Source organism: Neoarius graeffei, chromosome 8, assembly GCF_027579695.1.
Source record: "Neoarius graeffei isolate fNeoGra1 chromosome 8, fNeoGra1.pri, whole genome shotgun sequence".
Taxonomy (NCBI): Eukaryota; Metazoa; Chordata; class Actinopteri; order Siluriformes; family Ariidae; genus Neoarius; species Neoarius graeffei.
The window spans coordinates 64,851,608-64,874,509 of record NC_083576.1 but is presented as its reverse complement, the minus strand read 5'-3'; the positions used below and the strand labels follow the sequence as shown (position 1 = coordinate 64,874,509).

Sequence of the window (22,902 nt, the reverse complement as noted above, 5' to 3'; positions counted from 1 at the left end):
TTATAATAATTTTTTTCTGATTCATAACAGAATGGAATGTTTATAGAGTATCTGGAATCCGATTGCAATAAATAGAATTAGACCAGAATTAAATTCCTCGCATATAAAAAATTACATGTTTGAAATAATCAGATTTTTATATTCCATTCAGAATTTTTTTTGCAGTTTGTTGTAAATATCTACCACATATTACAATATCAGTAGACATTTTATATTTTTAGATGTGAATTTAAAATCTCAATTTAAAAAATCACTTGTTTGAAAATACTGAAGCTTCACCAATCTGAATCTAATTGCAACAAATTAGAGCATTGTTTGAATTATTGGTAAACTACAAAACTAGAAATGAATACAAACAACAACAGATGATTAACAAAATGTGATCTATGAAAATACTTAGAAAGTGGGTAGAAAGTGGAATAAAATATTTTCTGACACAGGTTCAACATTATCGGTTCATTTGTTCACAAACATTAGAATTACTTCCTCATTTACGGAAGCACTGACATCGATATATTTATATAAAAGATATTTTGTACTAAATATAAGTCTATGTAAACAAATTTTAAATAAAAACTATGTTTTGTTAATACCACATACCGATTAATTTTTTATAAATAATCATCTGGATGTTGATAGTTGTGGAACAGTGTCGATAACTGTGGACAAAGGTGTCGATAATTGTGGAACGGTGTCACGTGATCTGATACGCTAAGTAATTGGGAATCAACTCATTTTTTTCCAGTGTAAGTTTGAGTAATTATTCATGCACAATTTACATATTGAAAGTCTTTTCTACTTTTGCAATGGCCAAAAGATCGTTAAGGTGTCGATAACTGTAGCTGCCGCTCTATTTACTCAGTACGTTTACATGCACATCCAAATCGAGCTGCTGTCAGTAATCGAGCAAAGGGTCCCAGCAGGGTGCCAGAGAAATCCAATCCTACATGCACATAAGGAAATCGAGCTATTGCGTGAGGTACATTGTGCACCCGAGCCACAGGTGGCGCTACACGCCCCATCGTGTTGGCACACTTCCGGTTGTCGTCATGAAGAAGAGCTATTCAAGAGCGTAAACAAAGTTATCAGTTCCGTGTTCTCCATTGCGCGTTTTTCTCCCGTCCATGAATTTTAATATATTCAACTCCTTAAGCTGAATGAGCATGAACTCTGTCTCCTCATTGCTCCAGAAGTGCACGTTTCTGCTCGCCATTTTCTCTTCTTCGTTTGTTCCTCCTGACCTCTTCTGCTGCTCGCTACTACTGTTGTCATGCTGACCGAGGCTGTCGTGTTTCCCGCTTGTGGTCTCGTCACTCGTCACTTCCGGAAGGGGCAGTGCTGAAGTAAGTAGCTCGACTACGTAGCTCGATAGGGTTTACATGCACTAAGTAGCTCGGCAAAAATCGCATAATCTAGGTCGTGTAGCTCGATTATGAGAAATCAAGTTCGGTTCAATTTCAGCCTAGCTAAGGTGTTTCCATGGCATTTAGAACTTCGATTTCAGTCGAGCAACGGCAGAAATTCGATTTTCTCTATGTGCATGTAAACGCACTGACTGTTTGATCTCAAATACATTTAGAAGGCAAGAAATTGCACCAATTAACTTTTGATGAAGCACACCTCTTAATTGAAAAGCATTCCAGGTGACTACCTCATGAAGCTGGTTAAGATAATGACAATAGTGTACAAAGTGACATCAAGGTAAACAGTGGCTACTTTGAAGAATCTAAAATATCAAACATATTTTGTTTTTAACACATTTTTGTTTACCACATAATTCCAGATATCCGTCCATCCATTATCCATAACCGCTTATCCTGTGCAGGTTGGAGGGCAAGCTAGAGCCTGTCCCAACTTACTATGGGTGAGAGGCAGGGTACACCCTGGACAAATCGCCAGATCATCGTAGGGCTGACACATGGAGACAAACAACCATTCACACTCATATTCACACCTATGGTCAATTTAGAACCACCAATTAGCCTAACCTGCATGTCTTTGGACTGTGGGGGAAACCGGAGCACCTGGAGGAAACCCACGCAGACACAGGGAGAACATGCAAACTGTCGGCCACTGGGCTTGAACCCAGAACTTTCTTGCTGTGAGGCAACAGTGCCGCCCGTATTTCCATATATGGTCCATGTTATTTCACAGTCTTTGGTATTGTTCTGCAATGTAGAAAATAGTGAAAATACAGCAAAACCTATGAATAAGTCAAGACTTTTGACTGGTACTTTATATAAGAGATGACTAAATCTGGGATTTAAATCTGAGATCCTCAAAAAGCACATAGTGTGATTTTTAAGTGTCCACAAACCAGAGCATCACAACTCAATAATGATATGATTTTTTTTTTGTCAATGAACCCTTTTCAACATATTCAACTACTAATCTTGAAGTCTATTATAAACAACAACAATAATTCAGTGAAACCACTATGAAGGTAACGCAAACAAAGTTTGCATCCACCAGGGTTAAAAAAACCCCAAAACAATTGGGAAACGTTTACTTGAAGAACAGTTATTGCCATTGTAGATCGAATGCTTGTCGCTTGTGGTAAAGGAAAAATGTGGAGTAAACTCGGGTTGACATAGCCGCTTCTGAAAACATGTAATCCAAATACCACCTTAATAAGTCCATATAGTTCTCTCTGCACACATGAAAAGGTTAGACAAGTGTACCCATTTTATAACACACCTTCTTCTATTTCTCTATCTTATTTTTCAGCTTGGCAGCATCCCAGCAAGCTGCAGCACGGAAAGCTGCCTCCCCAATGCCCCCTTCAGAATTCTTGGACAAACTCATGGGGAAAGTGTCTGGGTACGACGCAAGAATCAGACCTAATTTTAAAGGTAGGTGCAGCCATAGAAACACTGGCGAAAACCACAGGAATGTAGCCAAGCAATGGCTTGGATTGAATAGATGGAAATGCTTGGGCATGTGTCTTTTAGAGCTGGGGAATCATTCCAAATTGCATATTGAATTAAAGTGCATTTCGACCATTGATCACTGGTCAAAAAAAAGCTATGGAAGCAAGTGATCAATTGTGCTATTGATCCAAAATGTCTCCACCATATGCTGAAATGCTCAAGCTTTACTGGGTTTCCTATAGAAAATAAGGTATCATAATAAAAAAAAAAATTAAAAATCAGCTTAAAAAATTCTGTGAGCTTTTTGTATGTGATGCCTAGTCAAGTTTGATTTACAATCCCCAATATTTACTGAAAAAATCGCATTTGCATGTGAATGGAACAGCAAAGCTATGTCCGTATTTCAGTGCAGCGAAGCATGACAAAAATTAGCATGTGAAATTGGATTTTCATTTCTATTCATTTTTGGAAATGATCCCTGTGATAATTTTTGTTGAAGATTTTACGAGGCTGTTCCTTATAAGGCTTTTCCTAGGCTGGCTACATTCCTGTACAGGGCCTGTAACTTTACCTCAGTGTCCTAAGAGTGTGTGTGGGGTGGTATTTGCCTTCTGATTCAGTGTTGTGGTGTGTTATGTGTGATAAGTGTTAGAAATGACTTCAATCCCAAACAAGAAGCACTGAAAGATGCATGTCTTATAGAGGTTTCCTTATTACTGCTGCATATTTAAAAGATGGTCTTGGAAGTAAATTTATTTATATATTTACACACACACACACACACACACACACACACACACACACACACACACACACACATACATACAGTACCAGTCAAAAGTCTGGACACGCCTACACATTCATACATTTTTTTCTGTATTTTGACTATTTTCTACATTGTAGAACAATACTGAAGACATCAAAACTACGAAATAACATGTGGAAGATACACTCACCAGCCATTTTAATAGGAACTTATTCTTGATTCTAAGATTCCTGTTCTTGGCTGCAGGAGTGGAACCCAATGTGGTCTTCTGCTGTTACATGCTGAGATGCGTTTCTGCTCACCACGGTTGTAAAGAATGATTATATGAGATACTATATCCTTCCTGGCAGCTTGAACCAATCTGGCCATTTTCCTCTGACCTCTCTTATCAACAAGATGTTTCCACTCACAGAACTGTCTCCCACTCACTCAATGTTTTTTGTGTTTCGCACCGTTCTGTGTAAACTCTAGAGACTGTTGTGTGTGGAAAACCCCAGGAGATCAACAGTTTCTGAAATACTCAAACCAGTCCATCTGGCTCAAACTAACACCCATGCCACAGTGAAAGTCACACTTTGAGATCACAATTTTTCCCATTCTGATGTTTGAAGTGAACATTAACTGAAGCTCTTGATTTGTATCTGTATCATTTAATGCACTGTGCTGCTGTCAAAGGATTGGCTGATTAGAGAACTGCATCAAACAGCAGGTGGATGGGTGTACCTAATAAAGTGGCCGGTGAGTGTATATGGAATTATGTAGTAAACAAACAAAAAAAAGTGTTTAAAAAACAAAATATGTTTCATATTTTAGATTCTTCAAAGCAGCCAGCGTTTACCTTGATGACGCTTTGTACACTATTGGCATTATCTTAACCAGCTTCATGAGGTAGTCACCTGGAATGCTTCTCAATTAACAGGTGTGCCTCGTCAAAAGTTAATTAGTCTAATTTCTTGCCTAATTAATGCATTTGAGATCAAACAGTCTCATCTCATCTCATTATCTCTAGCCGCTTTATCCTTCTACAGGGTCGCAGGCAAGCTGGAGCCTATCCCAGCTGACTACGGGCGAAAGGCGGGGTACACCCTGGATAAGTCGCTAGGTCATCACAGGGCTGACACATAGACACAGACAACCATTCACACTCACATTCACACCTACGGTCAATTTAGAGTCACCAGTTAACCTAACCTGCATGTCTTTGGACTGTGGGGGAAACCGGAGCACCCGGAGGAAACCCACGCGGACACGGGGAGAACATGCAAACTCCACACAGAAAGGCCCTCGCCGGCCCCGGGGCTCGAACCCAGGACCTTCTTGCTGTGAGGCGACAGCGCTAACCACTACACCACCGTGCCGCCCAGATCAAACAGTAAATAATAAAAAAAATACAGTGTGATGACCTGGCGACTTGTCCAGGGTGTACCCCGCCTTTCTCCCGTAGTCAGCTGGGATAGGCTCCAGCTTGCCTGCGACCCTGTAGAACAGGATAAAGCGGCTACAGATAATGAGATGAGATGAGTAAATAGCCCTATTCTACAACTAGCAATCCATATTATGTCAAGAACCGTTCAACTAAGTAAAGAGAAACGACATCCATCATCACTTTAAGACATGAAGTATCTTTTAATTAATAAAAATAAAGAAAAATATTGAATTAGGAGGTGTGTCCAAACTTTTGACTGGTACTGTGTATATATAAAGCATATATCTTGTATCTAAATATTTTATAATGAACTGAAAATAATGAAAGCGAAAATCACAACCTAGAATTGACAGAAAAACCGAACTATCTATTTGTGCTTTTCCGTGTAACTGTTGAGGTACTGGGAGGTAAAAGTGCTGAATTTCAGGATGTTTGTTGTCGATACGGTCTTCATTATTACAGTTGCTTGATAGGAAAGGGTCTTCCTGGTTTTGTGATGGTGTACATCTTAACCTTGCTCATAGCTACGGTCGTTGCTATTTTTTCGTGGTGTGTGCAGAAATGTTCTGCTCCACTGAAGGTTGTTTAGTAAATGCAGTTTGATGTTTTAAGCTGCACACCTGAATGTTTTAGCTTTATATTTGATTGCAATTTAGTTTAAGTCCATTTTTATCTAATAATGCATTTGGAAAAATATAACAAAGCATTTATTTTGTCGAAGATGCAGTAAAAACCAATGAGCTCTGTAGATCATCCCCTGCGCTCTTCTATACTGGGTAATTATGCGTGAGGCTCTTCTTGTGCAAACTCCGTGGATCAGCTTTTATTAATTTGCTGGGAACTATGGCATTATTTTTGCCTTCCAGAAGTCAGGAGCACAAAACTTTAACCTGTTCGTTTTGCTCTCTTACAAAACAAAATAGGTGTGCACTCTAATTTCAGATCAAGCTTCAAGGGAGGGTGGGTCATGAACATCATCACACTGTTCTTCACACTAGAAAAAAAGAAAAAAAAACAACCGTTAAACAAATCTAAGCTGTAGAAGATCACTATGGCAGAAATCCATCATAGTGACAGAAATCTTTAATCCAGTCGTCACAGTAAATATACTTTGTCATTTTAATGTCATTTTTGTGCGAAATAATACCTGCCACAATAATTAGGAAACATGAACATGAGAGTTTTAATCACATCTTACCAAAATTTGTTTATATCATCCGTCTTAGGCTTTACTTGCTAAGAATCAGAATAATAGGGCTTAATATTTTCTATCTTTTTTTTTCAAGCATAGTTTTAGTTTCTGAGGTAATAAAATAGTCGCATTGTTGCTCTGCGATATAAAGTTCCTGCATCCAGATGGCTATGAATTAATGAGGAACATGTGAGTCTCTATCAGATATCTTTTCCTATGAAGGCAGATGATTATGTAACTGATGATTATATAAATACTTTGTGACTATACTTAAATAGAGTTTTCAGGTATGTGTACTTGGAGTATTTATTTCTCTGACGACGTTTTACTTTTACTTCCTACATTTTAACACAAATATCTGTATTTTCTGCTTCTTATATTTTCAAACAAGGCTCATTACTATGGTTTAAATGCATTTGAGGGGAATTATTGATTATTTTTTATTTTGCATCATTGTGTGCTTTCCAACATCAAGACCCATTTCAACCAAAATTCAGTAGATGGGACAGTAACACATAGAAAAGATGAGACTAATTATACAACCCAATCTGGCAACCCTGACTTTAAATCAAAACATGAGCTGCGTTCAAATTCAGCAAAATGAGGCAAATGGGTTTTATTGAACTTTTAAACTTTTTTTTTAAATCATACCAAATTCTTTTATTTAAATACGTAGTGCTTTAGCTGTATGTGATGTCTCCTCTACAAAGTCTTCAAATATGTTATCAGCAAGCATGTAAGGAGCCTAGTAAGATATGGACCGCTACTGTATAAGTTACCATTATATACAGCTGGGTTGTTGGTTAGTATGCTGTACATAGCTAGCTGCTAGTCAATCAATCGCAAGTGCAGGTGGAATATTTATTTGTCACAAAGTATTTGGCAATAAAAATATTTGCAATGGAGCACCTTATATACAACATTATTTAATAATTAATTTTAAAAAGCATGGGCTTACTTCCTTCTGTGCACACACCTTTATGCCCAAATATTATTTAACAGTTATTCCATGAAATCGAGTCGTATATGAGTCAGCTATAAGCCATGTACAACAAGACTGAGTGGAATAACTGTTGTATTCTATCCACATTCACTGGATTTTGAGAAACAGAGCATTTTTATTTTTATTTTTTGCAAATTCGATCAATAAAAACTGTATACAAAACGTCAAACAAAATCATTTCCGCTTAGAATGTAAACAAACCAGCGAAATGACAGGAGCAATTTGTGAAAAGTGCTATAATAATAATTCTTGAAAAATACAAAATTATATGTTCTTACCATCAAATACTTTTACTCCATATTTTGTTGCCCTTTTTTTGTATTTTTTAGGGTTTCCTTCTTCTTCTTGTTTAGGGTTTTTTTGGTGGTTGGCAAACCAACTTAAAGGTGTATTACCACCACCGACTGGGCTGGAGTGTGGAACAGGAGACACCTGGGGGGGGTAGTCTGGTTAACACCAGACCATATCACAAGTGAAATATGGTCTGGAATCCGCCTATTGAATTTCTCGTAGGGGAGGTGTGGTTTACGATTGTCAACGGCCGTTTATTGGACGTTGCGAATGTCTATCATTTGGCGTATACGTAGCCCATGGCCAATCATGGCAGTTGTACCCAGTGACGTAGTTAGAGCGACGAAGAAGACGAAGAGGCAAAGAAGAGAAGGAAAGAGAAAGAGAAGGCAAAACAAAAATAGGGAAACAATGGCACCGAACGATTACTGCCGTTTGTGCAAGACAAATATGAGAGAAGCTGGTTTGGTTAGTTTGGTTCGTATCGCTCGCCGCCATGTTAAATGTGATCCGTAAACAGTCCCAAATAAACTACAAGCTTCCGTTTGTCGAGTAGTACGCGTCACCGTCTTTCCACCCCTCCCCACTCTCTGATTGGCTCCCTAACTCAGGCGAGCCTTTAGACCATAGTTTCCATGCTGTCTTTTCAGATCGGAACGATTGTGCAAAGCAGCATGGGATTTCCCAGGCTGGGGGGGGGGGACTATATTCTTTTAGCTATTTCCGTTTCTTTTAAATACTTGATCATTTTGGGGGGCTTTGTTTTCAAGTATAGTTTTTATTTCATCCTCGGTTGGTTCAGCAACACGCTCTGCCATTTTGTTTTTCTCTACTCACAGTATATGAGCTGATATCCTAGTAGTAGAGTAGCCAATCAGAGTGCGCGACTGCTCATATCCAGTGAATGTGGATGTATTATTATATTATATTATATTATATTATATTATATTATATTATATTATATTATATTATATTATATTATATTATATTATATGAGGTTCAATTAGCTTTGCATAGAAATAGCAGGTAGAAATGTCCTTCAAAGGGCTACGTTCTACTTTTTACTTTGAGTACATATCCGAGCCACTTACTTTTGTACTTTTACTTGAGTAAACAAGTTGAATCAGTACTTCTACTTTTACCAGAGTATTTTTTTACACAAGTATCTGCACTTCTACTCAAGTAACTCATGTGTGTACTTTTGTGAAAGTTGGACAAATGGTTGGACAAGTGACTACAAAGCTGGACAATGGTTATCTTACCTGAAGTATATTTTAACCTCATAATAAATTTAATAATTGTGATTATTAAACAGTGCCTTTCAGACCACTACTATTGGAAAGACTCTTCAACAAACAAGGAAATATGATTATCAAGCCTCGGCCCTTGACTGTGACCTTACAACGCAATGAAATTTACTTTCATTGTCTGAGAGCTGGGAGGCAGCCATGGTCACATGAACACACATTATGAAAGTCAATGGGATGTCATGGCTGTCAAGTCAGAAGTGTATGAGCACATTGAGCCGGAAGCGCTCACGTTCCTGCCTTTGGCGGCCCTGCTGTAGAGCGCAGTAATGACATTCATTCAGTGAGGGATCTAATACACTGAACTCATGACAGTGTCCTCAGCCAGAGGTTGCTTTTGAACACACACTGTCCATCTTGAGTAGACATTTATTTCTAGCTCTTATTGTGAAGGAACACTCTACTACCTCCACTGCAATTTTCTTCGAGAGAATGGCCTGAAGCTATGTGCCAACATGAGGTGAAACTTGATACTGGTGATGACTGGGATCCAGTGTAGAAAAATCCATCAAAATCATGTTGAAGGTCATATCCATCCTGTCCTGTTTAGGACAGACCTTGTAGGGATGACCAAATCGGATGATTCCAGTTTTGTACATTTAAATGTATTTGCACTTTCCAATTGGCCAAAACAAGGATATTCTTCACTTGTGTTTTTGGTTTGAAACACTTTCTTCTGATGTGGTTGTGAGGCTGTTTCACAAACATACTTTGATGTAATCTCTGGTAGTCTTTGAAAGCTGGAGTGTAGTGTCGCTGCGACCGCAGTCTTCTTGTTCACCTTGTCGGTGGATATGAGGAGCAGTGGAGTCAAACACTATGAGGAACAACAAAACCCAGAAATATATCACTATTGTGAGTTGGTTTAGATTTGTTGCTTTTGATTATCTCTACTGACCATCCAGAGGGTGGCATGGTGGTGCAGTGGTTAGCACTGTCGCCTCACAGCAAGAAGATTCTGGGTTTGAGCCCAGCGGCTCACGGGGGCCTTTCTTTTACCCCTTTTCCACCAAATCAGTTCCAGGGCTGGTTTGGGGCCAGTGCTGGTTCACAACTCGTTCAACTTGTGAGCCAGCTGAGAACCAGTTTGCTTTTCCATAGCTCGCGGTGCTAAGGGAAGACACGTCATTACATCGCTGTATACGTCAGTTACGTTGTTGTATACATCATTACGTTGCTGTATACGTCAGTTACGTCACTACGTTTGCATAAACCTTGGCGCGAATATCGAAGCAAAAACAAAATGGAAGAAGCAGCAACAGCAACAACAATAATAATAATGGATGACTTCGCGTTTGTACAGCTGCTGCTTCTCGTCGCTTAAAAATGGCAATCTTTCGCAGTCTTGTTATTGTTGTTGGTTTTAACAACTCCGCCCCCCCCCCCCCCCCCCCCCCCCCCCCCCCCGCTGACATAAGCGGTTCTTTCCTCTGGCCCAGCAGAGAGTTGGTGCTAGCCTGAAACCAGTTTTTCTGGCGCCAGAGCCAGTTCTTTGTCAGTGGAAACAGAAAACCCGGTTCCAAACTAAGCACTGGCCCCGAACCAGCCCTGGAACTGCTTTGGTGGAAAAGGGGCATTTGTGGAGTTTGCAGTTCTCCCTGTGTCTGCATGGGCTTCCTCCAGGTGCTTCAGTTTCCCCCACAGTCCAAAGATATACAATTAGGTTAACTGGCTACTCTAAAACTGTCTGTGAGTATGGAGAAAGGAACCAGCCACCCTACTGATGCAATTCTGGCAAAGTCAACCAAACATGGTTCGCCTCAAGTCCGGATCAGGGCTGGCAGTGACAACGACCATCCAGATTTTTAAAAAATGCAGCCACAATGCAGTGCATTATTGTCCAGTGTATACAGTATAAATGAACTGTGATATTTTACGTTTGAATAGGTACGTATATTTAACAGTTATTCCATGAAATCGAGTCATACATGAGCTGATAGCTGACGAGGTGCATGGCGCCGAGTAGGCTATAAGCCATGTACGACAAGATTGAGTAGAATACAGTGGTGCTTGAAAGTTTGTGAAACCTTTAGAATTTTCTATATTTCTGCATAAATATGACCTAAAACATCAGATTTTCACACAAGTCCTAAAAGTAGATAAAGAGAATCCAGTTAAACAAATAAGACAAAAATATTATACTTGGTCATTTATTTATTGAGGAAAATGTTCCAATAATACATATCTGTGAGTGACAAAAGTATGTGAACCTTTGCTTTCAGTATCTGGTGTGACCCCCTTGTGCAGCAATAACTGCAACTAAACGTTTCCGGTAACTGCTGATCAGTCCTGCACACAAGCTTGGAGGAATTTTAGCCCATTCCTCCGTACAGAACAGCTCCAACTCTGGGATGTTGGTGGGTTTCCTCACATGAACTGCTCACTTCAGGTCCTTCCACAACATTTTGATTGGGTTAAGGTCAGGACTTTGACTTGGCCATTCCAAAACACTAACTTTTATTCTTCTTTAACCATTTTTTGGTAGAACGACTTGTGTGCTTAGGGTCGTTGTCTTGCTGCATGACCCACCTTCTCTTGAGATTTAGTTCATGGACAGATGTCCTGACATTTTCCTTTAGAATTTGCTGGTATAATTCAGAATTCATTGTTCCATTAATGATGGCAAGCCATCCTGGCCCAGATGCAGCAAAACAGGCCCAAACCATGATACTACCACCACGTTTCACAGATGGGATAAGGTTCTTATGCTGGAATGCAGAGTTTTCCTTTCTTCAAACATAACGCCTCTCATTTAAAACAAAAAGTTCTATTTTGGTCTCATCCGTCCACAAAACATTTTTCCAATAGCCTTCTGGCTTGTCCATATGATCTTTACTGAACTGCAGACGAGCAGCAATGTTCTTTTTGGAGAGCAGTGGTTTTCTCCTTGCAGCCCTGCCATGCACACCATTGTTGTTCAGTGTTCTGCTGATGGTGGACTCATGAACATTAACATTAGCCAATGTGAGAGAGGCCTTCAGTTGCTTAGAAGTTACCCTGGGATCCTTTGTGACCTCGCCAACTATTACACACCTTGCTCTTGGAGTGATCTTTGTTGGTTGACCACTCCTGGGGAGGGTAACAATGGTCTTGAATTAACTCCATTTGTACACAATCTGTCTGACTGTGGATTGGTGGAGTCCAAACTCTTTACAGATGGTTTTGTAACCTTTTCCAGCCTGATGAGCATCAACAACGCTTTTTCTGAGGTCCTCAGAAATCTCCTTTGTTCATGCCATGATACACTTCCACAAACGTGTTGTGAAGATCAGACTTTGATAGATCCCTGTTCTTTAAATAAAACAGGGTGCCCACTCACACCTGATTGTCATCCCATTGCTTGGAAACACCTGACTCTAATTTCACCTTCAAATTAACTGCTAATCCTAGAGGTTCAAATACTTTTGCCACTCACAAATATGTACAGTGGTGCTTGAAAGTTTGTGAACCCTTTAGAATTTTCTATATTTCTGCAAAAATATGACCTAAAACATCATCAGATTTTCACACAAGTCCTAAAAGTAGATAAAGAGAACCCAGTTAAACAAATGAGACAAAAATATTATACTTGGTCATTTATTTATTGAAGAAAATGATCCAATATTACATATCTGTGAGTGGCAAAAGTATGTGAACCTCTAGGCTTAGCAGTTAATTTGAAGGTGAAATTAGAGTCAGGAGTTTTAAATTAATGGGATGACAATCAGGTGTGAGTGGGCACCCTGTTTTATTTAAAGAACAGGGATCTATCAAAGTCTGATCTTCACAACACACGTTTGCGGAAGTGTATCATGGCATGAATGAAGGAGATTTCTGAGGACCTCAGAAAAAGTGTTGTTGATGCTCATCAGGCTGGAAAAGGTTACAAAACCATCTCTAAAGAGTTTGGACTCCACCAATCCACAGTCAGACAGATTGTGTACAAATGGAGGAAATTCAAGACCATTGTTACCCTCCCCAGGAGTGGTCGACCAACAAAGATCACTCCAAGAGCAAGGTGTGTAATAGTCGGTGAGGTCACAAAGGACCCCAGGGTAACTTCTAAGCAACTGAAGGCCTCTCTCACATTGGCTAATGTTCATGAGTCCACCATCAGGAGAACACTGAACAACAATGGTGTGCATGGCAGGGTTGCAAGGAGAAAGCCACTGCTCTCCAAAAAGAACATTGCTGCTCGTCTGCAGTTTGCTAAAGATCACATGGACAAGCCAGAAGGCTATTGGAAAAATGTTTTGTGGACGGATGAGACCAAAATAGAAGTTTTTGTTTTAAATGAGAAGTGTTATGTTTGGAGAAAGGAAAACACTGCATTCCAGCATAAGAACCTTATCCCATCTGTGAAACATGGTGGTGGTAGTATCATGGTTTGGGCCTGTTTTGCTGCATCTGGGCCAGGACAGCTTGCCATCATTGATGGAACAATGAATTCTGAATTATACCAGCGAATTCTAAAGGAAAATGTCAGGACATCTGTCCATGAACTGAATCTCAAGAGAAGGTGGGTCATGCAGCAAGACAACGACCCTAAGCACACAAGTCATTCTACCAAAGAATGGTTAAAGAAGAATAAAGTTATTGTTTTGTAATGGCTAAGTCAAAGTCCTGACCTTAATCCAATGGAAATATTGTGGAAGGACCTGAAGCGAGCAGTTCATGTGAGGAAACCCACCAACATCCCAGAGTTGGAGCTGTTCTGTACGGACGAATGGGCTAAAATTCCTCCAAGCTTGTGTGCAGGATTGATCAACAGTTACCGGAAACGTTTAGTTGCAGTTATTGCTGCACAAGGGGGTCACACCAGATACTGAAAGCAAAGGTTCACATATTTTTGCCACTCACAGATATGGAATATTGGATCATTTTCCTCAATAAATAAGTGACCAAGTATAATATTTTTGTCTCATTTGTTTACCTGGGTTCTCTTTATCTACTTTTAGGAATTGTGTGAAAATCTGATGATGTTTTAGGTCATATTTATGCAGAAATATAGAAAATTCTAAAGGGTTCACAAACTTTCAAGCACCACCGTAATATTGAAAAATTTTCCTCAATAAATAAATGCCCAAGTATAATATTTTTGTCTTAGTTGTTCAGTTGTGAAAATCATCAGATTTTCACACAAGTCCTTTATCTACTTTTAGGTCTTGTGTGAAAATTTGATGATGTTTTAGATCATATTTATGCAGAAATATAGAAAATTCTAAAGGGTTCCCAAACTTTCAAGCACCACTGTAATTGTTTTATTCTATCCACATTCACTGGATTTTGAGAAACAGAGCATTTTTATTTTTTGCAAGTTTGATAAATAAAAACTTTATACAAAATGTCCGACAAAATAATTTCCCCTTAGAATGTAAAGAAACCTGCGAAATGACAGTAGCAATTTGTGAAAAATGTGATGATAATAATAATAATTCTTGAAAAATAAAAAAAGACATTCTTATCATCAAATACTTTTACTCCATATTTTGTTTGTAATTTTTGGGGTTTTGTTTTCGAGTAGAGTTTTTATTTTGTCCTCGGTTGGTTCAGCAAAATGCTCCACCATTTTGTTTTTCTCTACTCAGTGTATATGAGCTAATAGCCTAGTAGTAGTGTAGCCAATCAGAGCGTGTGATTGCTCATATCCAGGGAATGTGGATAGAATAATTGTAAATATCAAAATATAATAATAAAAAAAATCAGTCATTGGTATATTTGCAGTATATAGTATCTGATTTTGGTCTTTTCTGGATATATCACCTGTTCCTGTTCCTGTCTGTCTGTTTATTATGTATTCTCACCTCATTTATATCTTAACCTGAAAAAAAAAAAGATTTATGATATGCTGCTGGAGCTTGATGTTAATTTAGGTCCTATCTGCAGTCAGTAATTAGACTTTAATTGATTGATGAAAGCTTCTGTTATGAGAGGGAGTATAGCCTTCATATATTGCCAGAAATGGAGGACTTGTTTCTGTGTGTTTTTATTTGTTTACAAAAATCAAATGATATAATACTGTGGGATGCTGTTCACGGAGAAAATCTGTCATGGCAAATGTAAGAATGCTAAAACAAAAAAGCCTCTCTGGTGGATTTCCACCAGCCAAATGATGTAATGTATCCAACATATCAAAGTAGTAGAAAGTAGTTTCAACCATATTGCCAATGTAGCACTTGCTGTCATATGGTAGGAGCAGAAATATTGTTTTCTCATGGGCTGTGCAAAGGTCAGAGCACGACTTCAAAGACACTATAGACCAGTAAATATATCGTGTGATAACGCAGTGATCCAGTACAATGAGTGCAGGGTAAATTTGATTTTAACATTTTATACACATTTTAAGTTGTTATAAAAGCTCCAACTCTCTGAGGACTGCAGACACTATTGGTCATGGGAATTTCATTCAGTAACTGATATTGCTCAAATCTAAAGTCAGCGTGCGTAGCTGCTGCAATTCAGCGATGCTGACTCAAAGGGGCATGATTGCGACCTGGTATGGAACTATGCCAGTGCGTTTGAGTGGTTTTAGTAATGGTTGTAGTTTACAGATATAGTGTAGTGGAGTGCTGCTCTGGTACCAATGTTTGCATATGGAGCTTGAAAGATGAAGAAAGTATTTAAACATGAATTTCATACATTTGAATTCTATACATGTCACTTGAAATAAAATTCCCCCCCCCCCTTCATTTACATTTTGAGTCTATGCTTTTTTCCTTTCTTTTGAAATTGCTCTGGGTTTCAGATTTTTAAAACTCAGAACTGTAAGATTTCAGATTTTAAAAATTCAGATACCTAAATATAAATCCCTGAAATTCAAATATCAAAAATAATTTTGTTACGTATATTAGGCCAAAGGATTCCCAGGCAAAACAGACACTTTCCGAGCCATCAAACTCAGCATTTTACCAGTTGTACTCTTATGACCCCTCTGGATACATCTACTGCTGTGTTCAGAACAGAAGGTTGCTGCTTGTTGCCTCACTGCTGTAATAGACAGGTGTCTCACAAACCAGGACTTTGGACTGATGTAATTTTCTAAGGACGTTCGTTTTGTGTGACCTTTTAGAATAACACATTTACAGTAACGTGTGACCTCAGCATGCCATGTCACGAAACCAAAGAGTTAGCTAGTTGGCTAACTGATGCCTCACAAAGCATATCAAATAAATTTCTTTGGTTATAGTCAGTGGGATTTCAGATTGCACAATACTGATTTCTCACTAACTTTTCAAAAAAATCCAAGCCAAAAAAAAAAGCACAAAACCTTTTATTTATTTATTTATTTATTTATTTAAATACGAAAACACTTTTCTGTGAAGTTCGGTCTGACACCCTTTTTTTTTTTCTTTTGCTGGAGGGAGTTGCTTCACAGATTTATGGGTAATAGACAGCATTGAGGAAACATCAATGTTGCTTTCAACTGGAGGCAATTTGAAGGCATCTTAGAAGACAGGAAATGAGAGTTCGATCAGTTTCCAACAGTCCTTGATGCCCCACTACCTTGTTAGACATCCTCCTGAGGCAGCAGTTTACCCGTTTCATACGTACCCTAATTTACATTCAAAATTATTTATTTGTTTGTTTTAATTTTTAAGATTTTTTAGGGTGCTGAATTTTTCAAATGTGAATAGGAAAGGGAAAAAATTACAGAGAAAGAGAATTTTATTTAATGTGGCAAAATTCATATTCAAATACATTTGTCATTTTCCAGGCTCCAGTACTGCTCGAATCAATGCTTTTTAATCCTTTAATGAAATTACTCCTAAAACAGTTTGCACTATACTAGGAGGAAATATTAAGATATATATACACACAAGAAAATATAAATAAATTGTGTGTGTGTGTGTATGTGTGTATATATATATATATATATATATATATATATATATATATATATATATATATATATATATTATATTATATTAGTGCTGTCAAGCGATTAAAATATTTAATCGCGATTAATGTCGCGACTGTCATAAATAACTCGCGATTAATCGCAATTTAATCGCACATTTTTGTCACATGAAAAACCATTGTAATTCTCTTATCAGCATAAAAACGTGAATGGGCTTGCTTTGTATTGCAAAGCATAACACGTCTTGACACAGCCACTGCAAAGTGAAACCTAAGCCGAACACCAGGGCTAGCAAAAGAACCATGAGTGAAGTGATCTACTGCTTGAGTTAGTCTACATCTCAGAGAGACAGGTTACACAGTGACGTTAGGCTTGACATGCTTGATTTATAATATAAAGTACACTATTATATTAACTTTAAGTTGTTCGTTGATAAATATTGCATTGAATCTGATCTTTACTGTTTCAGCTCACTTAACACATTTTGTACTTTTACACTTTCTGCCTGTTGATGTGTCGCGCTGTCCAATCAGAGGCGGCCAAATTTGCATATTACAGGAAGGATTTCTGGGATAGCATTGAGTTTACAGTTCAGAGGGATCTGGCTTCTTTAGACGCTGTCTTCTTAAAACTGAATAAATATTTAAAAAGAGCCAAATTAGCCAGTCTTTTGAACGGCTCTTTTCAAAGAACGGATCACAAAGATGCGGATCCCATCAAAGAGCCATAAATCCCATCTCTACTAGCGCGCCCTGCCCGCGCTGGTTCTTTGGGGGGGGGGGGGGGGGGGTAGAGGACTCTGGCTGTGCGGGGCGTGGCATTACAGTCTAGCTGCTATCGGTTTTCTAAGCAAAGTCTCTGTTGCAAGTTCCTGGCAGTTTCAAAAGCTTATGATAAACCTACATCATGTCACAGAGCGTTAATCTCGTGATAAAAAAATTATCGCCGTTAAAATTGAGTCAAGTTAACGCGTTAATAACACGACATTTTTGACAGCACTAATATATATATATATATATATATATATATATATATATATATATATATATACACACACACACATATGCATACATATGTATATACATACCCATACCAATTCATAAATACACATATTTTATTTATTTATATATCTTAATACAACTACTAGTATAAAATCATGAATAAATATGCATATTCCCATTTACAGTTCAATAACAATATAATTATAACTTGATTCTAAAAATTTGACTTCATTTGTTGTAAGACTTGATGGCTGAAATGGCAACAGCCTTGAAACTGTTTTTGTTTACTTCATTAGTTAATCGTAAATTGTTTGACCTTACTGTTGTCCTTGGGTAAAAGGAGTACTTATAAACACTAAGTTGGTGGAAAGGACAACTGTTTGGTAATCTGGTAGCTCTTGTTTATTTGATGCACTTCAGGAGGGAAGCTGATGCCAACATGTCCCATGATTAGATTAGATTAGATTAGATTAGATTAGATTAGATTAGATTAGATTAGATTAGATTTGATTAGATTAGATAGAACTGTATTGATCTCTTTGGGAGGGTTCCCTCAGGGAAATTAAAATGAAAATGTTGTAGAACATGCTTGTTTGGAAGAGGAGTCTACCATCTTCGAGGGAATCCCAGTCAAGACGTTCAGTCAACGTTGACACGTGACGGAAACATGACTAATCGTTGAAAACAAATTTTGCAGCTCGGTGTTGGATCATTTCACTGCTGATTAAAATATAAGCCAAGGATTTATGCTATTAGTGTAATTCTGAACAAAAAAAAATAATAATGGAATTTTTAACAAAGAAATGAAAGTGAAAAAAGTGTTTGGTTAAATTCTGGTTGAATCACAAATTTAACTGACACAATAAAGGAAAACAGTAACGCCTTAACAGTAAAGCTAACACCACTATTCTTTCACTTTTTAGTTATTTTTTTTCAATATATTACTGAAGCACTGCCTCTTTTAAAGGTTTTAAACAGCATCAGTTTATACTGTTGCTGGTTGATATTCATAAAAGGGCTTAGCTGTTTTTTAGACAGTCAAAGACTATAATATATAGCTTTTACAGTCAAAGCTGAGTCAGAGGTGGCTCAAATAGTTCATAGAGATCCGCCACACAATGGGTAAGCCTCTATGAATCTGCAGGATTATGTTAGCACAGGGGATTGCTGGTCAGGTAGCATGATAGAAGGAAAAATGCCTCCCATTACAGAGCTTAAGTCAGCTGTCTGCAGCAGTTCATGTTTATGCCAAGTAATTGCAGTTCATTTTACGACTGAGTTCCCTTGCAACCTACACAGACGGATTACTGCAGTCAACAAGAATCTCTCCTGCAGGCAGATTCCCATTCCTCACCAGGCAGATAATGATAAATTTGCCTTTCATGACGGACGTATGAGATTTTCTGGAGTATAGACACATGAATATGAAATATAGGCAAAAGTCTTAGGCACCCTATTATTTTTTCTCACAAATTTTGTAATCGATTTTTATTTGATGATTTCTACATTATCGAGTCAGTACAGAAACATTTTAGAGTTCCAAACGTTCATTTTCCAGCACAAAATTAAATGTTATAGGAAAAATAGTTTGTATCTGAGCAGCATATTACATAAGAGAGCACTTTTAAAGATTAAAAAAGAAAACATAATGAAGGCTGCTGGGTTTCGGTGCAAAATTAGGAAGCGAGTGTGACAGTCAAAGTGTCTAGAAGAACTGTGGCTGGTTCTGTAAGATGCTCAGTAAAACCTACAGCTCATTTCCTTATCAAACTGCACTCACTGTACCTGAGACTAGTATTTATATTATTTTTTTCAAAGCAAAGGGTCCTCTCAGACCAAATATTGAAATTGTTTCATTTATTCTGGCTTATTGCTGTTTATTGTATTTTTTTATGTTGAAACATTTAATTTCATTATTTTTAAGACATCTTTTTGTCTACAGCATTTTTTTTACGTGCCTAAGACTTTTGCACAGGTGTGTGTGTGTGTGTGTGTGTGTGTAACAGTTATTCCACAAAATCGAGTCGTACATGAGCTGATAGCCGATGAGTTGGCTATAAGTCATGTACAACGAGACTGAGTAGAATAACTGTTTTATTCTCTCTACATTTACTGGATTTTGAGAAACAGAGCATTTTTATTTTTTGCAAATTCGATAAATAAAAACTTAATACAAAATGTCCGACAAAATAATTTCAGCTTAGAATGAAAACAAACCGGCTCCGCCATTTTGTTTTTCTCTGCTCACAGCTGATAGCCTTGTAGTAGAGTAGCCAATCAGAGCACACGATTGCTCATATCCAGTGAATGTGGACAGGGGAAAAAATTTATATATATATACACACACACAGGTAGTCGTCGACTTACGACTGCGTTTGGTTACGACTGACTGGTCGTAAACCGATCTGGTTGTAAGTCGGCCTATGTTAAATGAACATAAGTATATTGTGATGTGTAATGATATTGTAATCATCTTAAAGTCTTATTTTATCAACATTTTCTTATTTCATTACCTTGGCTCATTATTTGGTTTTAGTCAAACACTGCATACTACACTGCGGCAGTACAATTCGTTTAATATGTGCAAAACAAAAAATACAAAATACAGGTGTGAAAAATAGAAAACATTTTAGTTTGAAACATACCAAAATACAAATGTAAAACATAGCAAAATACAAAATTTAGTGACTGCTGGCATCACTGATGCTTGGCTGTGGGTCATCTACGTCATCAGCTGTTGTAGCGCTCAGGCTGGCGGGAGCATTTGCTCGTTTCATAAACCAGGAGCTGGGGCGGAAACTGTATGACGGAGTGCGCGAGGGAGCGCGAGAGAGACTGCGCATGTGCCTGGAGCTGGGGCGGAAACTGTACGACAGAGTGTGCGAGGGACCGCGAGAGAGGCTGCACATGTGCCTGGACCTGGGGCAGAAACTGTTGTACGCGGCGAGAGGCGGTGCCGGGAGCTGGGGCGGAAACTGTCGTACGCTCAGCTAGCTCAGCTGGGAAACACTTGCCAGTCATAACCAGACGGTCGTAAAGTCGATCAGTCGTAAGTCGCATAGGTCGTAAGTCGATGACTACCTGTATATATATATATATATATATATATATATATATATATATATGTGTATATATGTATACCGTATGTGTGTGTGTGTGTGTGTGTGTGTGCACAGAAATTGCATATTTTATTTTCCTATAATATCCTAATAGAAGTGCTTTTGTTCAGCATTTGGGAAAAGAAGTCTGTTTGTAGTTCGTGTTTTTTAAAACCTTTGTTTGATATTATTTGAGTATTTTAGAGTCATTGGTGTCATTTACTTTCGACAAAAATTTCATAGTTGTTCTGCACTTATTAATTCATGTCACAACCGAGGGTACAATACACCCCTTTTGTGTTAATACTCTGCAGACATGGTAATTATGAAAATGTCATTAGTGCGAGTTTGTAAGTGGCAAATGTGTGAATGGTAATTTGGAAAGATTTTTAGGATTCAGGAGACATTTGTATTTCAAACTAAAAGACAAATGGTTGCGCTTTAACCTCTGCTGGTGTCTGCTTGAAATTCGTAAGGGAAAATGCCTTAATCGGATAGATCACATGCTTTGATGAAGGGAAGGAAGGCTACAGAATGTATGGAGCATTCACTGTGAATACTTTCTGTACTTCAGAGTAATTTCGCTTTGTCTGACACAGATCTGCTATCAGGTGGGGTTATCTACTACCAAAACAGAGTAAACGGAGCCTTAAGGAAAGAATGAAAGAAATTGGCTTTTTGCAATTTATCAGGCAAGAAAAATGCAAAACAGAGCCACAAAGCTGAGTGCAGCCAGTTTGACATGTAGTCTTTGCATTTTCCCTTCTCTATCATGTACTTGCATCTCTTAGTGCATTTTGCTAACCCACCTTTGCCTCCTGTAATGAGATCTGCATTGCACAACCCCACACCCCTCTTTTCATTTCTCTGCATCACCTCTTCTCCTTGCCCGCCGAATTCTGGACAGAAAAGTGCATCCTACCTGCTCTTGCCTTTAGTATGCTGGCCCCAGTCTTCCCTGTCATACACTTCAGAGCACAAGTGTATGGTAACGTAAACTAGCTGAAGGATTGGGCCATGCTTCTTATGTTTCCTTTTCTCACTTCTGTTGTTGTCTCTGCAGAGAAAATAACGGCATAACATTACTGATGTTAGAATATTATATGTTTAATCCTGATCTTTTTTTCATTAGACCCACAAGGCCCCAAATCGGATGGTACTCACAAGAAAGGTACTTTCTTTTTCTTTATGCAGGACTAATCACACTTAGTAGTTAATGCACCTAAAGTGACGTCCGTCTAACATGATAAAAAGCAGTAGCTAGACTGTGTGAGCTTTCTGTCATACCGTGGTCTATAACAGTAGATGGAGATTTGTGCTTGTGTGTTTCAGGACCACACATATGCTTATGCATATGCTTATGTTGATCCAGACGTTTATGATCCAGACTCTTCAGTGTCGGTGCTCATTTTTTTTACCTTGTGTATGAGCTGAAAGTATCCTGACTGGAGCACTAATGATTTGTACATCCTATTTTTTTTTCCTTAAATGTCACTGTTGCTTATAGAAAATAACATTTACAAATGTGTAGCCTTGTACTGGCTTGTTTTAAGATGGATAATTTTTAGTAGTGCAGCATTTCAGCTGGCTCAGTGTTCACAAATCATTTGCTCTAGGCTGGGAAATCAGTTTGCTATTAAGTCTTGCCTCTCTATGGGTAACAACATTTTGGTGTTTGCTCTTGATGCACCCTGAAGCTTTTGGTGCTCTGTATAGTTGGCTAGTTGGGGCTTTATAACTAGCATTGCTCAATGTTGTTTACCTTCAAGTCTTAAGAGTTATTGCTGCACCATTTTATTTTATTTTTTTAAATAAATCATTGTGGAAAATCACAATATGTCAGTTATAAAATATCTAAATCGGATTTCAAAATCAAATAATTTATTCACATAAAGCTGGATTATAATAAGTGTCTCAGCCATATATGTGTGTGTGTGTGTGTGTGTGTGTGTGTGTGTGTGTGTGTGTGTGTGTAATAAAGAAGCAGATTTAGCACTGACTGCAGTCTTAGCCCTGTCGGCTCAGCACTGGCATCGAATCCTTATTACACTCCTTTCATTTAGCTTTCGCAGGACCGGTTCAGGATGCTGTATACATGGCTCATTCCCAAA

The 22,902-nt window shown here is 38.2% G+C and overlaps 1 protein-coding gene across 1 annotated transcript in view; it reads left to right on the top strand.

Moving 5' to 3' along the window:
- Positions 1-2,063: 2,063 nt before the first annotated feature.
- glra1 (glycine receptor, alpha 1) overlaps positions 2,064-22,902 on the top strand; it is a gene marked incomplete at its 5' end in the record, with an annotated part of 116,811 nt that continues 95,972 nt past the window's right edge. Inside the window, 3 exons of the mRNA XM_060926990.1 lie at positions 2,064-2,080; positions 2,698-2,852; positions 21,924-21,962. Of these exons, the coding sequence (XP_060782973.1) occupies positions 2,064-2,080; positions 2,698-2,852; positions 21,924-21,962 (211 nt within the window). The remainder of the gene's footprint in view (positions 2,081-2,697; positions 2,853-21,923; positions 21,963-22,902) is intronic.